At 51.9% G+C, this 18,864-nt stretch overlaps 9 protein-coding genes across 9 annotated transcripts; 4 read left to right on the forward strand and 5 right to left on the reverse strand.

Annotated features, from left to right (window-relative positions):
- Window positions 1–1,901: 1,901 nt before the first annotated feature.
- On the forward strand, window positions 1,902–3,347 carry COCMIDRAFT_26447 (uncharacterized protein; the record flags this gene model as incomplete). The annotated part of the gene is made up of 1 exon (XM_007689934.1): window positions 1,902–3,347. The coding sequence occupies one exon, from the start codon at window positions 1,902–1,904 to the stop codon at window positions 3,345–3,347; it is 1,446 nt and encodes a 481-aa protein (XP_007688124.1).
- Window positions 3,348–4,111: 764 nt separating this feature from the next.
- Window positions 4,112–5,284, reverse strand: COCMIDRAFT_95738 (uncharacterized protein; the record flags this gene model as incomplete). The annotated part of the gene is made up of 1 exon (XM_007689951.1): window positions 4,112–5,284. One exon carries the CDS (start codon window positions 5,282–5,284, stop codon window positions 4,112–4,114), a length of 1,173 nt encoding a protein of 390 aa, XP_007688141.1.
- A 265-nt stretch (window positions 5,285–5,549) lies between these two features.
- Window positions 5,550–5,885, reverse strand: COCMIDRAFT_95873 (uncharacterized protein; the record flags this gene model as incomplete). The annotated part of the gene is made up of 1 exon (XM_007689952.1): window positions 5,550–5,885. One exon carries the CDS (start codon window positions 5,883–5,885, stop codon window positions 5,550–5,552), a length of 336 nt encoding a protein of 111 aa, XP_007688142.1.
- A 753-nt stretch (window positions 5,886–6,638) lies between these two features.
- Window positions 6,639–8,959, reverse strand: COCMIDRAFT_95795 (uncharacterized protein; the record flags this gene model as incomplete). The annotated part of the gene is made up of 6 exons (XM_007689953.1): window positions 6,639–6,677; window positions 6,763–6,888; window positions 6,970–8,344; window positions 8,395–8,573; window positions 8,623–8,820; window positions 8,879–8,959. 6 exons carry the CDS (start codon window positions 8,957–8,959, stop codon window positions 6,639–6,641), a joined length of 1,998 nt encoding a protein of 665 aa, XP_007688143.1.
- Window positions 8,960–9,244: 285 nt separating this feature from the next.
- On the forward strand, window positions 9,245–10,416 carry COCMIDRAFT_95838 (uncharacterized protein; the record flags this gene model as incomplete). Its single annotated transcript, XM_007689954.1, has 2 exons — window positions 9,245–9,775; window positions 9,835–10,416. 2 exons carry the CDS (start codon window positions 9,245–9,247, stop codon window positions 10,414–10,416), a joined length of 1,113 nt encoding a protein of 370 aa, XP_007688144.1.
- Window positions 10,417–11,133: 717 nt separating this feature from the next.
- Window positions 11,134–12,168, forward strand: COCMIDRAFT_26451 (uncharacterized protein; the record flags this gene model as incomplete). Its single annotated transcript, XM_007689935.1, has 1 exon — window positions 11,134–12,168. One exon carries the CDS (start codon window positions 11,134–11,136, stop codon window positions 12,166–12,168), a length of 1,035 nt encoding a protein of 344 aa, XP_007688125.1.
- Window positions 12,169–12,838: 670 nt separating this feature from the next.
- On the reverse strand, window positions 12,839–14,311 carry COCMIDRAFT_95829 (uncharacterized protein; the record flags this gene model as incomplete). The annotated part of the gene is made up of 1 exon (XM_007689955.1): window positions 12,839–14,311. One exon carries the CDS (start codon window positions 14,309–14,311, stop codon window positions 12,839–12,841), a length of 1,473 nt encoding a protein of 490 aa, XP_007688145.1.
- Window positions 14,312–15,828: 1,517 nt separating this feature from the next.
- COCMIDRAFT_36906 (uncharacterized protein) lies at window positions 15,829–16,426 on the forward strand (the record flags this gene model as incomplete). The annotated part of the gene is made up of 3 exons (XM_007689941.1): window positions 15,829–15,950; window positions 16,032–16,303; window positions 16,362–16,426. 3 exons carry the CDS (start codon window positions 15,829–15,831, stop codon window positions 16,424–16,426), a joined length of 459 nt encoding a protein of 152 aa, XP_007688131.1.
- Window positions 16,427–16,449: 23 nt separating this feature from the next.
- On the reverse strand, window positions 16,450–17,512 carry COCMIDRAFT_95850 (uncharacterized protein; the record flags this gene model as incomplete). Its single annotated transcript, XM_007689956.1, has 2 exons — window positions 16,450–17,180; window positions 17,251–17,512. 2 exons carry the CDS (start codon window positions 17,510–17,512, stop codon window positions 16,450–16,452), a joined length of 993 nt encoding a protein of 330 aa, XP_007688146.1.
- Window positions 17,513–18,864: the final 1,352 nt, after the last annotated feature.

Consider the following 18,864-nt stretch of genomic DNA (forward strand, 5'->3'; position numbering starts at 1 on the left):
ACGCCACCAATAAAGCATCTTTCTTACATGCCGCCTGGCCCTTCAGCCTCGACCACGCGAACATGTCCCCACACGACTGAAATGCCATTGTAGCTGAGAATAGCTGACCATAGCTGAGGAATAGCAGTGCCTGGGCCTTTGGAGGCTTGCGTACGAGATGCCCCGATTACCCCCCCTGTTCATTACCCCTATCCCATCACGGTCGCTGACACAGTAAGAATGGGTGCGGCTGTGTTTACTAGTCTAGCTTCGTTCGTACTGTGTCAAAGCCACAGCGCCAAAACGGGATGAGGCTGGCGAGAGTCGTGCAAGCGATACCTCCAAATACAAGTCCCTTGAGAATAGCGTTGGATTGATTGAGATGAGACCGCTTGCCACTCACTACCCGGCATGTGATAGTACCCAACTGCCGATGGAAGCTGCAATCACAACCTAGGTCTTAGTTTCGACTAGGCTGGTACGCCTTACGCGAAGTCGATACGAGCAAGAGAAAATGTCTCATAGCATTGACCTAGTCCCGGGGCTTTTGCGCCTCGATGATGGCCTTCGAGACTCGCGTAGGCATCTTGTTGATATTGTGCCATCATGCTTTTGTCCTAACCCACGACATTTTCTTAGAAATAAAATAAGCGCAAACATGTCAAAAACGCCCTCATACCTCGGTTGGCACCACAGCATATTTTCAGAACCAGCATACCGTCTCTATCAAATAAATTTATAGAACAACCCCAACATGTACACGTTGTCAGATATTTCGCAAAACTCCTTGAACATCATGAATTCACGCTCTACCGCAAATACTAACCTACCCCATCATTCAAGCTACTACATCACACTCAATTATATCCTCCCCTCTCCCAGACCCAACTACTAGATATACCTTTACCAACTCCACCGCATAGCATCGCACCAAGATCCCACCAACCCCCAACCCATTACGTGTCACAATACCTAACAAGCGCATAACGCAAGCTTCTCCTCCATTTACCTCAACACATCAAGAATCTCACGTCCACACTAAAAACAGCCCATCAACAACCACCTCGACATCTCCCCCCCCCCAAAAAATCCCCCCAGACAATCCACCACACATATCCCACACACTCATACCGCATATTGCATTTACACCCTATTGCAAAAAAATTACATGGCGATTACCTACTCCACTGCAAGGAAACAGTGCAGAGGGTATTTAGAACAAAAAGTAGAGCGCGGGCTGCCGCCTTATTGACCTATAGTGGAGGATCATGTGTCGGTTTCCGCAGATTGAGAGCCCTCCGATACCTAGCTAGGTTACTACCCAATTTTTGAAGCGTCGCGACGAAAAGATACCACCAAAACCAGCACCCACGGGCGCAACGTACGGTTACCCAAAAATACATAAGTAGATAGAAGTCCAATAGATGGTTGTTAGCGTACTCCGCCAAGAATTGTCGCGATAATAACATTTTGGTAGTAGTCCACAGCTTCACCGCCAAAGAGACATCCAATTAACGATGTACAATTCAGCACTAAAATTGAATCCCTCTCGATTTCCCGGTTTTATCGCAGTACTACGTAAGGCGATTTTTCGTTCTGGTGCCGAAAAAGCGTTCTCGACTATTTCTCGTTGATTACCTACTACTCATTTTTCCCGAGAATGCTTCTGTATCTAGCTACTTCAGATACTCCCCATATTGATCAACACCTTGAATCATGAAAACAGCTTCATTTTTGGTTGGCACCCATTGTGGTAGGGAGTTGCATTGGCTGATGAACTGTCGCACGCACTGACCAGCAAGAGTACCCGTATTCAGCCTAGACCCGACGCGTCAGACATGCATTGGCGGTCGCGACGAGCTCAACGTCATGGCATCAAGAATTCAGACTCATTCCCAGAACTTCTATCCTCACGCATAGACATGGCACCAGCGGCCTCGTCTCCCTCTGCATCTCACTTCAATGAACCCTTTATATCGGCCCTCGATGCCGCTGCACCCAGCAATGCAAGTGACGATCCAAGTTACTATGCCCGGTATCCCCGGTCTCTCATCACTACCTCGAATATCGACACATTCATGACCGGGACCGGATCATCCATCTATGAATCTCTTGCTCCCATTCTCGAGGCAGCCGACCACGAGCTCATTCTCGTAACCTGTTTCTGGGCCCGATCAGCCAGCTTGGACACTCTCAATAGCGTGCTAAGAAAACTATCAACCAAAGCCGTAATACGAGGAACACACAAAATCAGAGTCCGACTTTGTTTTTCCTCTAGCTCCATATTCCAGAAACTCTTCCACAACCAAGGCGTCACAGGCCAAACATACCCACCCTCAACATGGGTAAAGAAGCTCGGCCTCCCGGACCCTTCAGAACTCCACGGCCTAAACCTGGAAATCAAATCCATCTTCCTCCTCCCCTTTAGCGTCATGCACCCCAAATTCATCATCGTCGACCGCAAAACCGCAATCTTGCCCAGCTGCAACATAAGCTGGGAAGAATGGTTCGAAGGCGCCATCACCCTCACCGGCCCCATCGTCACGCAATTCCTAAAATTCTACCGCTCATTCTGGGAACGCAAAACAGACGACCCTTCCCCCCTCCCGTCTTCCTCCTCCTCTTCCACCTCATCAGACACTCCTCTCCACCTCCCCCAGCCCAAACAACTCCCCACTTTAAAATCCCACGTAACCCTCTCGGCCTCCCAAACCCCAACAATCTTCCTCCCCAGCCCCCACCACCGCAACCCAACCTTCTCCCCCTTGACCTCTTCAAAAACCCTCCAAGCCCCACCGACACCCTTGAACCTCTTCGTCCTCACCTTGTTCTCAAAAGCGGAACGCAAAATCACCATTCAAACACCAAACCTCACCTCCCCACCCGTTCTCTCCGCTCTCCTCCGCGCACTCGCCCGCGGCATCGATGTCAAGATCTTGACTTCCAAGCGCCTCATGATCCTCGAGCAGCTGGTCACTGCGGGGACGACGACGGCGCGGTGCGTGCGCAAGTTGATACGAAAGTACCGTGCATTGTCGTCTGAGCGTCAGGGCTTGATCGATGAGGAGTCGGCGATTGCGAGTCCACACCCAGGGAGGCTGGTGGTGTCGTATTGGACGCCACTTGGTGGGAGAAAGGCGAGAGGGGAGGAAGGAGGAGAGGCGCAGCAGTCGCATTTTAAAATGGTGAGCGTGGATGACGAGGTCGTGGTACTTGGGTCTGGCAATCTGGATCGCGCGAGTTGGTTTACGAGTCAAGAGCTGGGTGTTGCGTTTTTCGGGAAGGAGGTTGTCAGTGGGATTTTGGGGGCCGTGGAGGCGGGCGGGAGGGGGAGGGGGAAGGTGGTGTTTGATAGTGGTGTTGAGTAGGCTATGTGTACTGCTTTTGTGTGGCATGGGTAATAGAATAGATGTGGACGATAGAAGTGATCAGATTACGTATTATTTATTTTCTCCCTACTATGTATCCATAAAAAAAGCCTATCCGTCGTTTGACCAGCGTCATTATATCTTTCATCTAAGGTTTCTGCGTGTGATCCAAGAGAAGAAGAAAAAAAGAGTAGAGTAGTAAGGCCCAGGCCCCCCGGTATATACAATAAACAAACGGTCGAAAAGTACCCGCAGTGCAAAAAGACCAATGCGTTTGGTACCGAGATTTGTCCCACAAAAGCAGCAGCCCGCGCACCACCGCCCCAAAAAAAGAACAAGAAACAACCCGAACACGAAACTCCCCCTCCCAAAAAAGGTAGGTTTTCTGTTCCACATGATCCACATCAGCACTTGACGGATCGTTCCCCATTGCATTTGTTTCCCCGAACCCCAAATGCAAAGGCGAGAACTAAGTTGCGAGTTATATGCCAAGGTAATCTAAGCCCAATAATAGCCTCTCCTCCTACATCCTCACCCCCTTTCCCAAAAAAAGAAGCTATCTCCATTTCGTTATCTGATCTTTATGTATATGTATATAGCAAGTGATGCTGCTGCTGCTGATGATAATGTTGATGAGGATATATGTGTGCTGGTCTGCGCCTGCAGAGCAGCTTTGATAAAAAAAATGTTGAATGTTGAATGTAATACTCGTAAAGGCGTCATATAGTCGATGATGGGTATGTTGGGTGAGCGGAAAGGAATTTCTACATGGAGCCCATTGCGATGAGGGCTTCGATTGCGTCACGTTCAGCGCCGGAATTGGTAAGAGGACTAGTCGTAGAGGATGCATTGAAAACAGTCGTGAGGGAAGAGCCCGCGTTCACGGCGTGATTACCGCGGGATGCATGGTGAGGAGCAAAGAAAGATTGGTGGTGCAAAGAGGTGGGCGTTTGAGTGCGCGCGAGCGAGTGCTGAGGCAGAGAGTGGGCCTGGGCGGATGGATTCCGGTAGCGCGGGTTGCTCGTCTGAGTTCGGCTTAGATAGTTGTAGTCACGGTGTTCTCGGCGCGGACCGCAGCGGGTCTCGCGAAGAGCTTCAGGCCCCATGGTCGCCCAGTCTTCCTGATCCGTGTCGTCATTTAACTCTTCCTCCAGCTCCATGTCCGAGGCCGAATCAGAGTCGGAACTGCCCTCAGAGTCGTCCAGCGACATCTGGTCCGCCATTTCTTCGTCGTCGTCCTGTCGGTGGGGTGACCATGAGCCCGCATTCCAGCTGCCAGCGTAAACGTCACGTTCCTGTCGCAGCCTCGGTATTTGAAGACTACCTCCTGTACTATCGACGCTGTCCGGCGGAGTCTGCCCATTTCCAGAGCGCTTGCCACCGATGGGCACTCCCTGGGCCTTTGCGCCAGAGCCTGCCACACTCCAGCGCCCCCAGCCGACCTTTTCAAACTTGACCTCGCCGTGGAGGCCGCCGCCCGCGCGGTGTTCCAGCGCGGCTACGACTAGCCTGCGAGCCTTTGCTGGGGGGAGTCCCGAGAAGCCAGGCACGGCATGAGTCAAATGGGCCATCATCTCGCGAATGGGCATTGCGCCGTGGCCGACGAGGATGTCTGGCAGGTGGTGCTTGGCCAGCATCAGCGCGGTGATTTGGCGCGTCGCGTCCAAGCCGGCCAGCGCCTCCTTGGAAAGAGCAGAGGGCTGGTCCTGGGCCGCCGCGTGCTCCACCGCGTCCTGAAGGTCTATTTCCATAGACTCGTCGTCTGGTGTATGGACACGCCCAGCCACAGGCATGGGGCGTCGCTTGTGTGCAGGCAGCGTGGGAGAAATGGAGCTGGGTGGCGTGGGCAGAGTGCCGGTAGAGGTAGCATGTCCACTGTCCTTTCGCCCAAAGGCCATGGCAATGTTGGACACGGGCTTGGGAGCAGCGGCAGCCATGGTTGTAGTTGCGAGGCAGGGGCTGACTGGGTGAGTCAAAGCGCGGGTTGCTTAGGAAGTCGCACTGGAAGCAGGATCCTGGGGACTAGAGAGTCAGGGGAAGTTAGCCGGGGAACTTTTTGGAAAATGGGGTGCTGTGGAGGCAAGCATATATGGTGGTATGGAGTGGTTGGTAGTAGACATACCTGGGAGTCTCGGATATGGGCTCTCTGGTATCGAGAGCAAGTTTGTTGTTGGACAGGAGGTGAATTTTGAGGCGTGAAATTTAAGACGGTGATAGAACTGCCTTACGCGACACAGGACTAAGCGACAAAGGGACAAAAAAAGGTGCTGGCGGTGTGTTGTTGTGGCCGGATGCAGCTGTGGAGCTCGACTCTATCACTATGGCCGTTCCGAGACGTCTTAGCGATCGGCGATGGGGATCAGCGAGTCGGTGTCGGGACGAAGCCGATAGCGTGTTCGGGCAGCAGCAGCGCGGGATCCGGAGGATGCAGGGGAGGAGGGTGAGCGTCGTGTAGTGTGTATAGCAAGAGCAGCAGAGCAGCAGAGCAGCAGAAGGGTTGAATATTCGAGTGTGCGATGTGTCATGAGTCTTCGACATGGCAGGCAGGGACTACGCCATGATAAGGCCCTCGCTCTCGCTGGCCATCCCCCAGGGCCGCTGCAACCAAGGAACACAGGTGCATCTGACAACCCCCCAGGCGGGAAGCCACGGCCGGCGCCCCCCTGTCCGCCCGCTGATTGGCTCGGAAGCGACTGGCTGCCTCCCACCACCTCGCACCTCGAGCAGCCGTCATGGAAATCATGGGAATTGGCCCCTCGCCCCCCAAGCAGGGACTCGGTGCGTAGAAGCAGGGCAACACTACGCAACACGCCTTAGCCCTACATGCTACATACATACATCCATACTTACATACTAGGAGTACTAACTTCACCATGTACCGGCAAGAACAGTCCCACGCCGCCACACCGTCTCCCCCTCAACTTGCCGTGGCCATGCTCCGACGTTGGCTTCATCGTGACCCGTTCGCAGCCGATTACAAGGCCCATATCAGCAACCATCCATATCGGCTCCTCACGCTGCGCCATCCGTCTTTCCATGCCTCGCGCCCACAACCCCCCATTGGCGTTATCGTGCCGCGGGGGTCGTCACGCCGCCGCCAAAAAAAGGTCCGACTTCGCTGTACTCTACGCAGGTTGAGGTGACAAAACTCCGCAGTAGCAACACCCTCGACACACGTGTTTGTCCGACAGGCTCGCTCTGCAAGACATCCAGCCCGTAACGCACCAACATGCCCCATAACCCGAGGCGTGACGTGAGCACTGCGACATGCTGCCCCGCGTGGACAAGCCCTCACCCGTGATTCGCGTTGACGACATACTTGGTGATGGCCTAGCCACACGCATTACGTTAGCGATCCCACTACACATGACAATCTTGGCTCACACAATAATAACAAAGAAATTCCGACACGTACCGATTTCAGCACGTTGATCTGCTGCACCGTGCGATTGAACACTACCCGATATTGCTCCAGGTTTTGTTGAACAACGTCGTTGCGCGTGCTGCGGCCTTCGCATATCGCCTTCATCTGCTCCTCCATCTGCCGGGCTTTGTTAGCGAGTGTCTTGGGCCTTCGCCATTCACCACCCCACGTGCATCATCACCCCCATCCATTACTTACCTGCTTACGGAGAAACGGCTTGCTCAGGCTCGTCTCAAACCCCACATTGTCGTACCCCTCAATGAGCGCAACCCCCAGCGTCGTCGGGATAAACTCTTGAACTCCGCCCGTGTTCCCTCCCCCGGCTTGTCCTGTTGCTGCGCCGCCTCGCCCACCACGCCCTCCACGCGAACCTCTTCCTCGCCCTTGCCCTCTGCTTGCTGCTGCACCATTCCCACCACTAGCACCAGCGCCCCCACCGCCTTTGGGCCGCGCAATCACATATTCGCGTTCCTTGATTGTGGCAATGTGCTCGGCCATGGTTGCATCCGTACCAATTCCGTTGGCGTCCATCAGTGCGATCAATTCGGGCTCCGTAAGGTAGCTTGGCGCCGTCGTCTGACCATCAACCATGTTCACCTCGGTCGGCTTAAGCTCTTCTCCTACCGCATACTGTGGCAGCACCTGACTGCTCTCCCATTTGTCATACGGGTACACGTCTAGGTAGTTTCTTGCAATGACCCGGAGGCCGTGCGCATGGAACACTTCCCCTCCGTACTCAATTTCAATATCTGTAGCCTCACCAACAGCATCTTCGGAGCAGCAAGCTAGGAACCGGCGAACCACAAATTCATACACTGCACGCTCCCGGTCGTTGAGCTGTGTAGGTGCCACATAGTTTACTGGATGGATGGGAGGATGTGCTTTGTCGTTGTTGCGCCCCTGGCGAGGCTGCTGAAAACCACCATTCATCAGATGTTGTGCGAATAGCCCCCAGCGACCATCTTGAGCCTGCCGCCCCACAAGGGTTCGCAGGTCCATGCCGCGATCAAACTGGTCCGTTTCCGTGCGCGGGTAGCTGATCCAGCCTTTGGTATACAAGTCCTCGGCCACCTTCATAACGTCCTGCGACGTCATGCGAAGAAATCTGCTTCCATTCTTTTGTAGCTCAACAGTCGTCAGAGGCAGCGGCTTCCATTTCTTGGTAGGTTTCTTTGCCATCTTCGTCACAGTTGCAGTCTTGGAAAGCAGACAGCGTTCCATGATGAGAATGACGGCCATGCGGTCAAACAAGTGGCCCCGCCGCCAGTTGAATTTGACATCAATGCTATCCTTTTCGTGTGTCACCTTGATGTACCAGAATGGCTCTGGAACAAAGTTGCGCACTCGCAAATAGCGGTCTACCACGAACCCCAGAGTTGGAAACTGGCAAGAGCCGTAGCTGATTAGCTTGCCTCGCTCTTCGCCTTGCTGGGGGATCATGTTCTGGAGCGCTAGCGTCTGCATTCGCGTAAATGCGGCTCCCAGTCGCAGATCCAGCTCAATCCGCGCCGAGACGGCCTGCGCCTGTGCCTCATCCAGACGGATTGGATTCTGTGACGCTTGAATGACATGTCTAAGACAAATTAGTCAACTGCTTGCATATGAAAGAAAGGTAACACAGACGCTCGCTCGATATTGCTGAAACGTGCTCGCCACACTTGCATGTTTGGATTCGCCTTGAGTGCAATGTCGCGGATCTCGGTCCCAATGTGCTCGCCCTCACGGTCACAATCGGTCCATATGAACAGAATTGACGCGTACCTCGCCTGGGTCTCGATGTTACTCGCCACAGCTTTCTTGTTCTGGCTACGGGTCAGTGGAGACTGGTGAAACGACGGTCCTGCCACGCACCTCTGCTATTCCAGACACAATCGGTGCTTCGAATAGAGAGACGGGCTGGCATGAGTGCCATTTTCTATATCTGTCGTTAAACTCCTGGCTGACAATGTGACCAGCAACACAGGTAAAGGTGACAGAACACTGGCCCCAGTTGTTGAAGCGAAAATCAAACTTGTAGTTCTTGACCCATTGGATGCCCCGAACGCTTTCCTGGTAGATAATATCAGCCGTCCGCCTCAAGAAGCCTGATGATAGGTATGCAACTCACAGCTCGGGGTTGCCCACCGAGATGGCCTGCAACTGCCTTTGCGATGGAAGGCTTTTCTGCCACGCACAACACCCGCGTCATGCCTTTGAGTTTTGTGTATATCTATCTAAGAGAGGCAACATGGCCAAGGCAAAGATATTCACGGTCATGTGAAAGCGCGTCAGGCCGATGCAGAGCGCGTCACAAAGCTGCACGGGCGCTCTTGCAGGGCGCTAAGCCATTCTTGCTCGGGGACAGCAGCGACTCATGAGGTCATGTCCGCCTCCAGATTTCATACTTACTGCATACCTGCATGTGCATGTCCATACACACATACACATCCCCTGTCCGCCTTCCACGAGCGAGACATTGAAGCTACCTGGCACAATGCCTGACCCGCGCACTTACCTCAACATGGCGATTCCGGTGGTCACCTCACTTCCCGAGTGTGCCGATTTCCACAAGACAGTCGAGCCGTACCTACCGCAACTCTATGACCTGCCGTACCAAGTCGTAGCACGTATCTCGGACGTTCAGGCGCTCAAGGAGCTCTATCTCAGCACTAACCCGCTCATATCTTCATTCGCCTTTGCCACCCTTTTCCTCTCGCCTGCTGTCCTTGTCCTTTCCGAAATCAACCGCAACTACTCGCAGGTCGACCGAATCTGGAGCTTGCTACCTGCCCTGTACAACATACACTATGCAACATGGGCACATTTGAACGGCCTGCCAGCAACAAAGCTAGATCATGTCATGGCTGTTTCCATCATCTGGAGCGCTCGCTTGACCTTCAACTACTGGCGCAAGGGCGGATACACGATTGGAAGTGAGGATTACAGGTGGAATATTGTAAAAGACTACATTGGCGGACCAGCCATGTTCGTCATGAATGTCGTTTTCATCTCGTTTTATCAGAATGTAGGTGCACATATATGCCCAATTGACACGTAATCTAAGGCCTTACTGACAACAAATAGTTGCTCCTCTGGATCATTACAACACCCACGTACGTTTTGCTTCTCGCAAATAGAATCATTGGTAACACCATCTCTTCGTACGACTCCCTCTTCGGCCGATCTATGGTCGCCCTTGTCGTCCTTGAATTCTTCGCCGATCAAGCACAATGGAACTATTACGCCGCTAGAGACGAATACCGCAACACTGCCAAAGTCCCGGCTAACAAGAAGTACACGCGCGAACAACTCGACCGCGGCTTCAACACCACCGGCCTCTTTGCCTGGTCCCGCCACCCCAATTTTGCCGCCGAACAAGCCTTTTGGGTCTTCTTGTACCAATGGTGCTGCCTCGAGACGGAGACGTATTACAACTGGGCTGCTATCGGTGCAGCCTTATACTTGGCCTTATTCCAGGGCAGCACCTGGCTTACTGAGTTGCTGAGTGCGGGCAAGTATCCTGAGTACAAGGTTTATCAGGAGCGTGTGAGCATGTTTCTGCCCAAGTTGGGCACGAAGAGTATGGAGGAGCCGCAGACGGAGGTGGAGAAGAAGAAAGTCAAGGATGCCAAGGCTGGGAAGGGGGCTGTCAAGGCGAAAAAATAGAGATGTGAGTTTTGTTGCGTGTTGGCGATGGGGTGTGGGGGGGGGAGGGGGGGCTGTTGGCATTTTGAGTGCAGTTTTCGAGCTGCGGCTATGTGTTGAGGAAAGAAGTGCGATATCATATCATTAGTATCCGGTATGTGAATAATCACATACAGCACAGAAAATAATTTAGGATAGCAATATGGGAAAACAACCTAAACTACCATGAAACAATCCTATAGCTTCGGTCTTCTGAGATGCATTTGATTGAGAAAAAAAACCCCCAAGATTTATTAAAACTAGCAACTAAAGCAGATAGTGGAAACAGTAAGTACGGGTAGCTATTCTCAGCTTCAACTGTCGATTCCGTTACGCAGCGCCAGCATGAGCGACATACCTATCACGCCGTTCTTATCCCTATCCTATTGAACACCCAGCGCTTTACTATAGAATTGAAGCACTATATACATCTACTCCTTGCCATCCTTTGACCACACCCTCACCATAACCTCCCTCTGCCGATCGGTCGGATGTCTGGCGTTCAATTCCATGCATGTTCTGTGTTGAAGATATTGGGTGGAGATTTTGATGGGGCAGATGGCGGTGCAGTAGCTCCACTGCAGGGGTCCCCATGAAGCTACTAATCCCTGCCAAAATTTCCAAAGCTTTAAAACCAAACGACATCATCACCACCACCATACTGAGATACCCAACAGAGAGTATCCGCGCACCGTCCAAATGCCAATCTCTGTCCTACCATTTAGCGCACTGCCGCCTCCAAGGCGCGATGCAAACGATGAGTCTGACTCCGATATTGAAATGGGCGACGACGATCTTGCGATCTCGTCTTCCAAATCCATCGTCACGCCCGGTGAACATATAACCTCTGATCCACAATGGATGCGTGGCCATGGCACATATATTCCCTCACAGCCAGCCGGATCGACAACCATAATATCCACCGTGGCAGGCACCTTGCACAAAACTAACAAACTGCTATCCGTGCAACCACTACGCGCCCGCTACCAACCCGAGATTGGCGACCTAGTCGTCGGCCGCATCATGACCGTAGGAACCAAAAAATGGAACGTAGACATCGCCGCGCCTATGCTAGCCAACCTTCCACTCTCCAGTATCAACCTCCCCGGCGGCGTGCTCCGCCGCCGTACAACCGTCGACGAGCTCAACATCCGAACCTTCTTCCAAGAAGGCGATCTCCTCGTCGCCGAAGTCCAAAGTTTACACCAAGACGGCACCGCCTCGCTGCACACACGCTCCCTCAAATACGGCAAACTCCGCAACGGCGTCTTCACCAGCATCACGGGTGCAGGCGGCGGCATCCTCAGCCGAAAAGGTGGCGTAGTCCGCAGCCGCCGCCAGGTCTTCACACTAAACACGGCGGCCGGCGAAATCGACATTATCCTCGGCGTCAACGGCTACGTCTTTGTCTGCAAACACATCACCACTAGCGCCGACGCAAAGGAAGTCGGCATCAACAGTCTCGACGAGTCCGCAATCGAAACGCTGTATTCGAGCCAAAACGACGATATCGAACCCGGTCTTACCCGCGAAATCTTGATGGTGAGCACCCTGATTCGCGGCATGGTGGCGTGTGGGACCAAGGTGGATGAGGATCGGATTGTTAAAGTTTACGAGGGCGCGGTGGAGCTGGAGGCCGAGGAAAAGGCGCTGGGGACTATGGAGCGGGGGCCGGGTGGCACGGCGCTGGTGGAGGCTGTGCTGGCAAGGTTGGAGCTTGGGGGTGGGGAGTAGTACGAAAAAAAAGTATTTTTGGGAGATATGTGGGGAAGGAAATGTTGATATAGTGGGGGGTTGAGAGGGTAGTTGGGTAGGTGGACGGGTGGAGATGGTTGTTCCAGTTACGAGTCGGGGGGGCCTATGGAGGAGACGAGATACTTTTCACCCTCCTCCTTCTTCTTCTTCTTGTCGACATAGCTGGCAGCGTTTTAAGAAGGGTACATTGGGCCCTCGAAATTCACTAGAATTATTGAGAAAATCTCAAGAATCACATAATTCGTCTATACCAATACAGAGAAGCCTGTTTACTCCTTACACCACATTGCCAAAAAGAAAATTCGCAAGATTACAAGTTTCCAAATCTCTCTTTACGTACTACCTTTTTTTTTTCCCAACTTCCCTCTGGAAAATCAGAAAAGCAAAAAGCAGAAATCAAAGTTCTCTGGAGAGCGGTTGAGTTTATCAAAACGAAAATCCGGTTTCTTTCAAATCTCCAATGTCTTTTTTTGTTTTTTTTTTTGCAATTAAGGATTTTTTTTGTTCACGTTTGAGTATCGAAAAAGGGGGTTTCTTGACATTTTGCATGTTTTTCTAATAGAAGAATCTCGTATATCTGGCTCCTTTGTATACCCCATGTCACCAAGTCCATTTCATCGTCATAAAGCATTAAATCCCCGTATATAAACTATACAACCAAAGCCTCCAACCCCCTAATCCTCTCAACATCCCCACCCGCCTCCAACACCGCCTTCATAGCTGCCTGACTCAACTTCCTCCTTCGTTCCGCCGCCTCCCTCTCGCGCCGTGCTTTCGTCTTGCTGCTTCCGCTCGGCGCCACGCCAGTGAGGATTTTCCTGCTGTCTTCGGGTGTGAAGTTGACGAAGCCCGTGTTTGCTGCGGTGATGCGGGAAGAAGGGTGCGAGGAGGAGGTTCTGGAGCGGCGGGGGCGTGAGGTATTGGGTCGGGTGCGTGGGCGGGGGTGGGAGTGAGATTTGCGGGGTGGAGAGGTTGGGGAGGGGATACGGGATGTGAAAGAGGAGGGAAGAATGTGCGCGGGGAGGGCGGTGTAGTTGAAGGGGGTGGGGTCGCAGGTTATGCCTAGGCCGTGGAATTCTGTGTTTTGGCTTGTGAAGTAGGTAGTAGCAGTAGACTCGCTGTTCCACCAGCTAGCCGTGTCGCTGGTGTCGACTAGGTCGGGTGACGCTGAGAAGTCAAAACCTAGTGTGGGTGTTGTGTCGGGAATCCACGGCTTGTTGGCTAGTGGAAGGGATGGCGGTGGCGTCAACAAGGCTGAGATGACTGCACTAGACGTATTGCCAGGGCTAAAACTGAGGTCGATATTGCTATTGTGGTGGTTTGTGTTGGATTCTTCCGTTGCTAGGGAGGCTGAAGTGGTTGATTGGTAGTGTGAGAAATACTGTTCGTCATTCGTCGGCAGTAGCGAATGACCAAGAGTCTGCACCTGACTGTAGTCTTGGACAAGAAGGCTGTCTTTGTTCTCATGCTCGGAAAACTCAGATAGCGTAGCAAGCGAAGCGGGCTCTTCAGATCCAGTTTTCGAAACGATGTCTACCGAGGTCGCCTGGCTGTTCCAAAGATCCGGGGTATAAGGACGGGAATAAGAGGCCTGCATCGTTATGGAAGAAGGCTTTGTTGGTAACGTCTTTGATGAATTCCTGATACCACGATATTTCATATGATTCTGAAAGGCTACAGCCTTCTCGAGTGACCGACGGAATGTGTGGGGTCGCGGTGTGCAAGGCTGGGACATGGACCGCAACTGTTCTCCGACTGATCCAATAACTCCTGGAAAGCTCAACGACTCTGAGTCGCTGTGATATTCTGCAGCAGAAGGAGAAGTAACGTATGAGGGAGAGGCAGAATAATCGGACCATGGTGAGGCGAAGCTCTGGTCACACTCCTGGAGAGCCTTGTGCCAAACAGTCTTTGTTTCCCGATTGAGTATAGATTTAGCCCCGAATATGTCACTGTCATTCGACGAAGCGATCCCCAGGAGACACGCCAGTTCATCTGGGCTGGATTGAGCAGACGATGAGTTGTTGAAAGGGCATAGGAGATCCGTGTCGACATAGCCCTCGAACAAGTTGTCCAGGTCCACACCCTCTGGCTCGCTGTTGCAAATTGATTGCATTGACATGATGCTGCCAGAAGGACAGTGCGGTACTGATCACAGTAAAATGTTATTTGAGAAGTAATCGACGCGGTTGATGTATTCGAGACTAGGCGGGATATGTCGTGGAGCGAACTGGGTGAAGATGCGGAGTGTAAATAGACAATCGCGACGCGATACTTGTATCTAATTAACGAAGGCGGGAGTATTCGTAGGCCTGCAGGAACAAGATTTATGACACGATAATCATGCGAAGACTCAAACATTTCGAACAAACCCCACGAGAGATATATGATCTCACACGTCCAAACGTGGCAGAGGCTTCCAACGGCCATCTTTCACGCAAGGTGTATCCCGTCTAAACTTAGCACGCTAGGACATATTGGGTTGACCTAGGGTGGGTTGGATAAACGATGAACTAAGCCTCAGCCCTTTGGTTTCAGGTAGTGTGGAGGCACCTGCACTGCCTGAGTGTCAACAGTGGCATACTCGGAGGTGACCGGGATGTCTGGATACTCCATAGCAATGGTAGGCACACAGTGTATGTATTCACACACATAGCACTGGGTCACTCGTCTAGTCTAAGTTTTCTAGTCCGCGGGTGCCTGTCATGCAACAATCAGCTTGTAGTCTACTTCTTTGTCGACAAGTGACTTCTTTGTATCGAAGGATATCCGACTCGCATGTGAGGTCAAATGGAGAATGTGGGAGCTGGTTCGGAATATGGTGGTTTGGCCCATGTGAGGCCGTTGATGAGGCATAGTTATGAAATCATCCACGATGACGTTCATTGCAGGTGCCCAGTTGCTACGGTAGATTGCCGTATCATTCCGGCGCATGGCGATAGATACAACATTGCCGCACGGGAATAGTTTCCAACAATAGCGATATTTCTGAATAGTACTAGGCAGGTAAATTGCCTGTGTGGACGAATACCAGGAATAGGCTGGCAACCTGGGGCATGGCTTGACTAGGGCGAATCCCGGGAGGGTGGATCAAAGAAAATGCCTGCCTCTGCAGGGTCCTGCTACGCCATCGAATGAGCTCTGGCCAAGAAATTCCGCCGGCGGATGTCGGGCACAGCACAAAAAATCACACGTGTGAGCAGGTTAGGCACCAAAGCGGTGGTAATCATGGCAAAGCCATTAAGTTGTCGAAAAGTTCAAAGCGCGGCTGAGTTATGGGATGCGGCCCCTTTTCGTCCTCGAGAAAGTGTCGGCACGGGTCGAAGGAGTCAATCCGCGGTATGCTGTAAACTCAGATGGTGGATGACAAGTCTTTCATTGTTTGTGGATGAATGCTGAGCGATGATGGTCAATCGTTGTCAGGACGAACTGATGGGGAAGGGATGGATGGTAATGTGATGTTGTGTACCTGCGCACGGCCCAAGTTAGTAGCGCGCCAGCCAAGCACCAACTCGTTGCTTTCATCCCATGTCAACAGCTTGATGTATCGAATCGCAATAGCGTCCACAATTGCGTTATTCGTGTCATCGGTTGTTGTCCAGACTGTAGTTGTTCTCTGATAGGCTTTGTTATAGCATTATGGACCCCGACGAGCCCATTGCCAACGAGCCTCAGCCCTCCATCTTTCGCTGGATCCTGGGCTTCCTCATGGTTGGCGCATGCTGGGGACTCACGACACCCTTTATGCGTAAGGCTGCAATGTACGTTAATTTCCTTCCGTCAAACCTTATGTCTTACTTTACGGACCATTAGCCTATCGGACCATGCTGACCTCATCCCAGGAACTATACGCCGCCCCAACGCCCTACCCTTACCGATCCGAACAATTCATGGCTCAAGAAAAAAGTGTTGGGTGTATTTTATGCTGTGATTGGAGTACTTAGTCGACCGGCCTACGCAATACCATTGTTGCTCAATGTCACTGGAAGCGTGTGGTTCTTCATATTGATCGGCAAGGCGGAATTGAGTCTCACGGTGCCCATCACAAACTCACTCGCTTTCCTGTTCACTGTGCTAGGTGAATGGTGGGCAGAGAAAAAGGTCATCAGTAGAGGTACGTTTAGGCTCGGCTCGTTTAATAGTTGTGCGGCTCAGAAGCTGACATGTCACAGACACTTGGATAGGCATGGCATTCGTGCTCGGAGGGATCGGCTTATGCGTACAAAGCAAGTCGTAGTAGATAAATATGTTATAACACGTTTACCAATCCTTTGCAAGTCTGTTGCTCGAATCCAGTCCGTTCGTTCCACTCGCTGCCGCTGTCTTCTCCTGATATAATTTCGAGAAACCCTGTGCAGGTGGTTGCAGCCAATTCCTCTCATCATACTTTTGGTCGCCCTCAATAACATGGAATGTATATATATTCCTGCTCTTTTCGCTCGTGTTCTTCTCACTCTTGTGGAGAATGTTGCCATGGATGAGGACTAGGGTTCCAGCCTTGACTTCGCCCATGTCATACTTTTCCTCCTTCTCTACCATGTCATACCCCTTCTCATCCTGAATCTCGGGTGTTATGCTGTTTGGGAACTTGGCCCCGTCATTGTCAATGAAGCCGGTTCCACTGCCTGTCCTCACAAACCTCTTTTCAATAGGAGCTCGCTTGTGGCTCCCCGCAGCGAAGCTCAGACAGCCGTTTTCTTTTGTGGCATCCTCGAGGGCATACCACCAACCCACCGCGCTAGGCGGGTCTGTGTACAGGAATGTGCTGTCCTGATGAGGTGGCACAGCACCGCCTATCTCGGGCTGCTTGCAAATAACCATGGATTGGAGAACCCGTGGATCGCGGAATCCCAACGAAGAGGCAATGGCAGCATTGCGATCCGAGAGAGAGATGCTGCGGAATGAAGGGGAAAGCTCGTGCAGATAATGACCAATCTTGTTGATTGCTCGATGTTTGGGCTTTGTCAGATTGCCGGATTTGTCAAAAGCGTCTGACATTGCATCAGCCCAGTTGGTCTCTCATAGACGTGACGTCAATTCAGCATATGAATCAAAACTTACCCTCTTCAAAGAAGAAGCGTACTTTGTCTCCGGATTCCAAGAAGTAGCTGTCCCCTACATGGTCCGCGCCGTCTTCACCACCAGTCGAGAATTTGGTCATGGGATGGTCATCCAGCGAGAAGTCATTGAGCATTTTGCTGGTGTCATTTAGGAGCTCTTTGACCGTGTCTTGTGACAGAGCGTCTGGTATCAGGAGATATCCATTTTCATTGAAGAAGGCGACCTGCTCTGGCGCGAGACCCTGTGCAGTTTGGACGGCCATGTTGATGTAGTAGGAAGTCCTGGGAACAATTTGCGGTGCTATGAGTTTTGCTGAAGCAGGCAAATTGGCAGACTTCTATCGTACCATCCGAGCCATGGCTAGCCGTCGGAGGTGGCCGTCGACTCACCAGCTGCCAAAAGCTGCCCCGCCACTGCCCCGCGTCGTCCGTTGCCGCTCTGCCAAAAGCTGCCCCGCCACCACGCAGTCTTGTCCTTATTCCTGCCCTCATATTGTCATGCTGCCCCTGTATTAATCCACGCAAAACGCCATCTTGGAAGAATATTTCTGCAACTGCGTCCCGATACCCGGGAAACGGTTCCTTTGACGTGCTGACGGCTGAAACGACACGTGGTGGCTCAGCCGGTTGCCGCACCTTGCGGCTCATCATGTCTTTTTTTAGATTTCATTATGCATATCTTGAGCCGCTCATCCCTCTCTTTTAAGGATCATCAATCCTGCAAAGTTTTCTTTACACTTCCACACCGAGTGGGCGGGTCGTTTGATGAAGCTATCACCTGTCTACATCAGCAAACGGAGCGAGATCCAGGGCACAATTGGATGGCCCCTTCATCATTATCTATATTCCTACGATGGCAAGCAGCGCGTATTAAAACTTCCATGATTGAATCATGCGCAAGTTGGAAAAACTGATATCAAGGCGGACTACGGTGACGAGTGGTTTGCAAGAGACGTTTCTTCTGGATCTACACATGTTCCTTTTGTTATTGTCCAGAGCAAGACAAAGAATTCCTGGCTTGGGTGGTGTGTGAACGGCACTTCCAAGATTGGGACCTCAGGACCGTCATAGAGCCTATGAAGCTACGAACCAACATTCGTTTCATGCTCCTGATGCTGTCTGTAGCTTGAGTCTGGCACCTTTTTCTCTCGTCAAGGAAATCATGCAGCAGAGCTCAGAACCTCGAAACTACCCGCAGGTAGTATAGCTTTGTCCAAAATTTTCTTACCACACAAAGCCCTTTGAGAAGCCAGGTGACTCGATGCGACCATAGTGCTTCGCACCATTATGGAGGTAATGGTGATAACGAACACACGGCTCCAAATCGGAGCAAAAAAACATCTAGTCTTTCTCAGGCGCCCAATTGCCCATGTCATGTCGCATACGATAGTTTAGTTTTGGGGGCCAAGTCGACACGTCCTTGGTAAACCCTGTCATAGATCTTGCGATTTGCCACGACTGCAGATTGAAACGATTGGTCCTCTCAATAATATCCGGAAATGTCAAAGCGGGGTTGCTAACGGGCACCGATTGAGCATTCATACTCGCAGCAAGGTCCTGTAAAGTTCAAATACAATCCATCTCTCTTTATGAGACGTGTATCGGCCTGATATTC

The sequence above is a fragment of the Bipolaris oryzae genome (assembly GCF_000523455.1).
Source record: "Bipolaris oryzae ATCC 44560 unplaced genomic scaffold scaffold_68, whole genome shotgun sequence".
Taxonomy (NCBI): domain Eukaryota; kingdom Fungi; phylum Ascomycota; class Dothideomycetes; order Pleosporales; family Pleosporaceae; genus Bipolaris; species Bipolaris oryzae.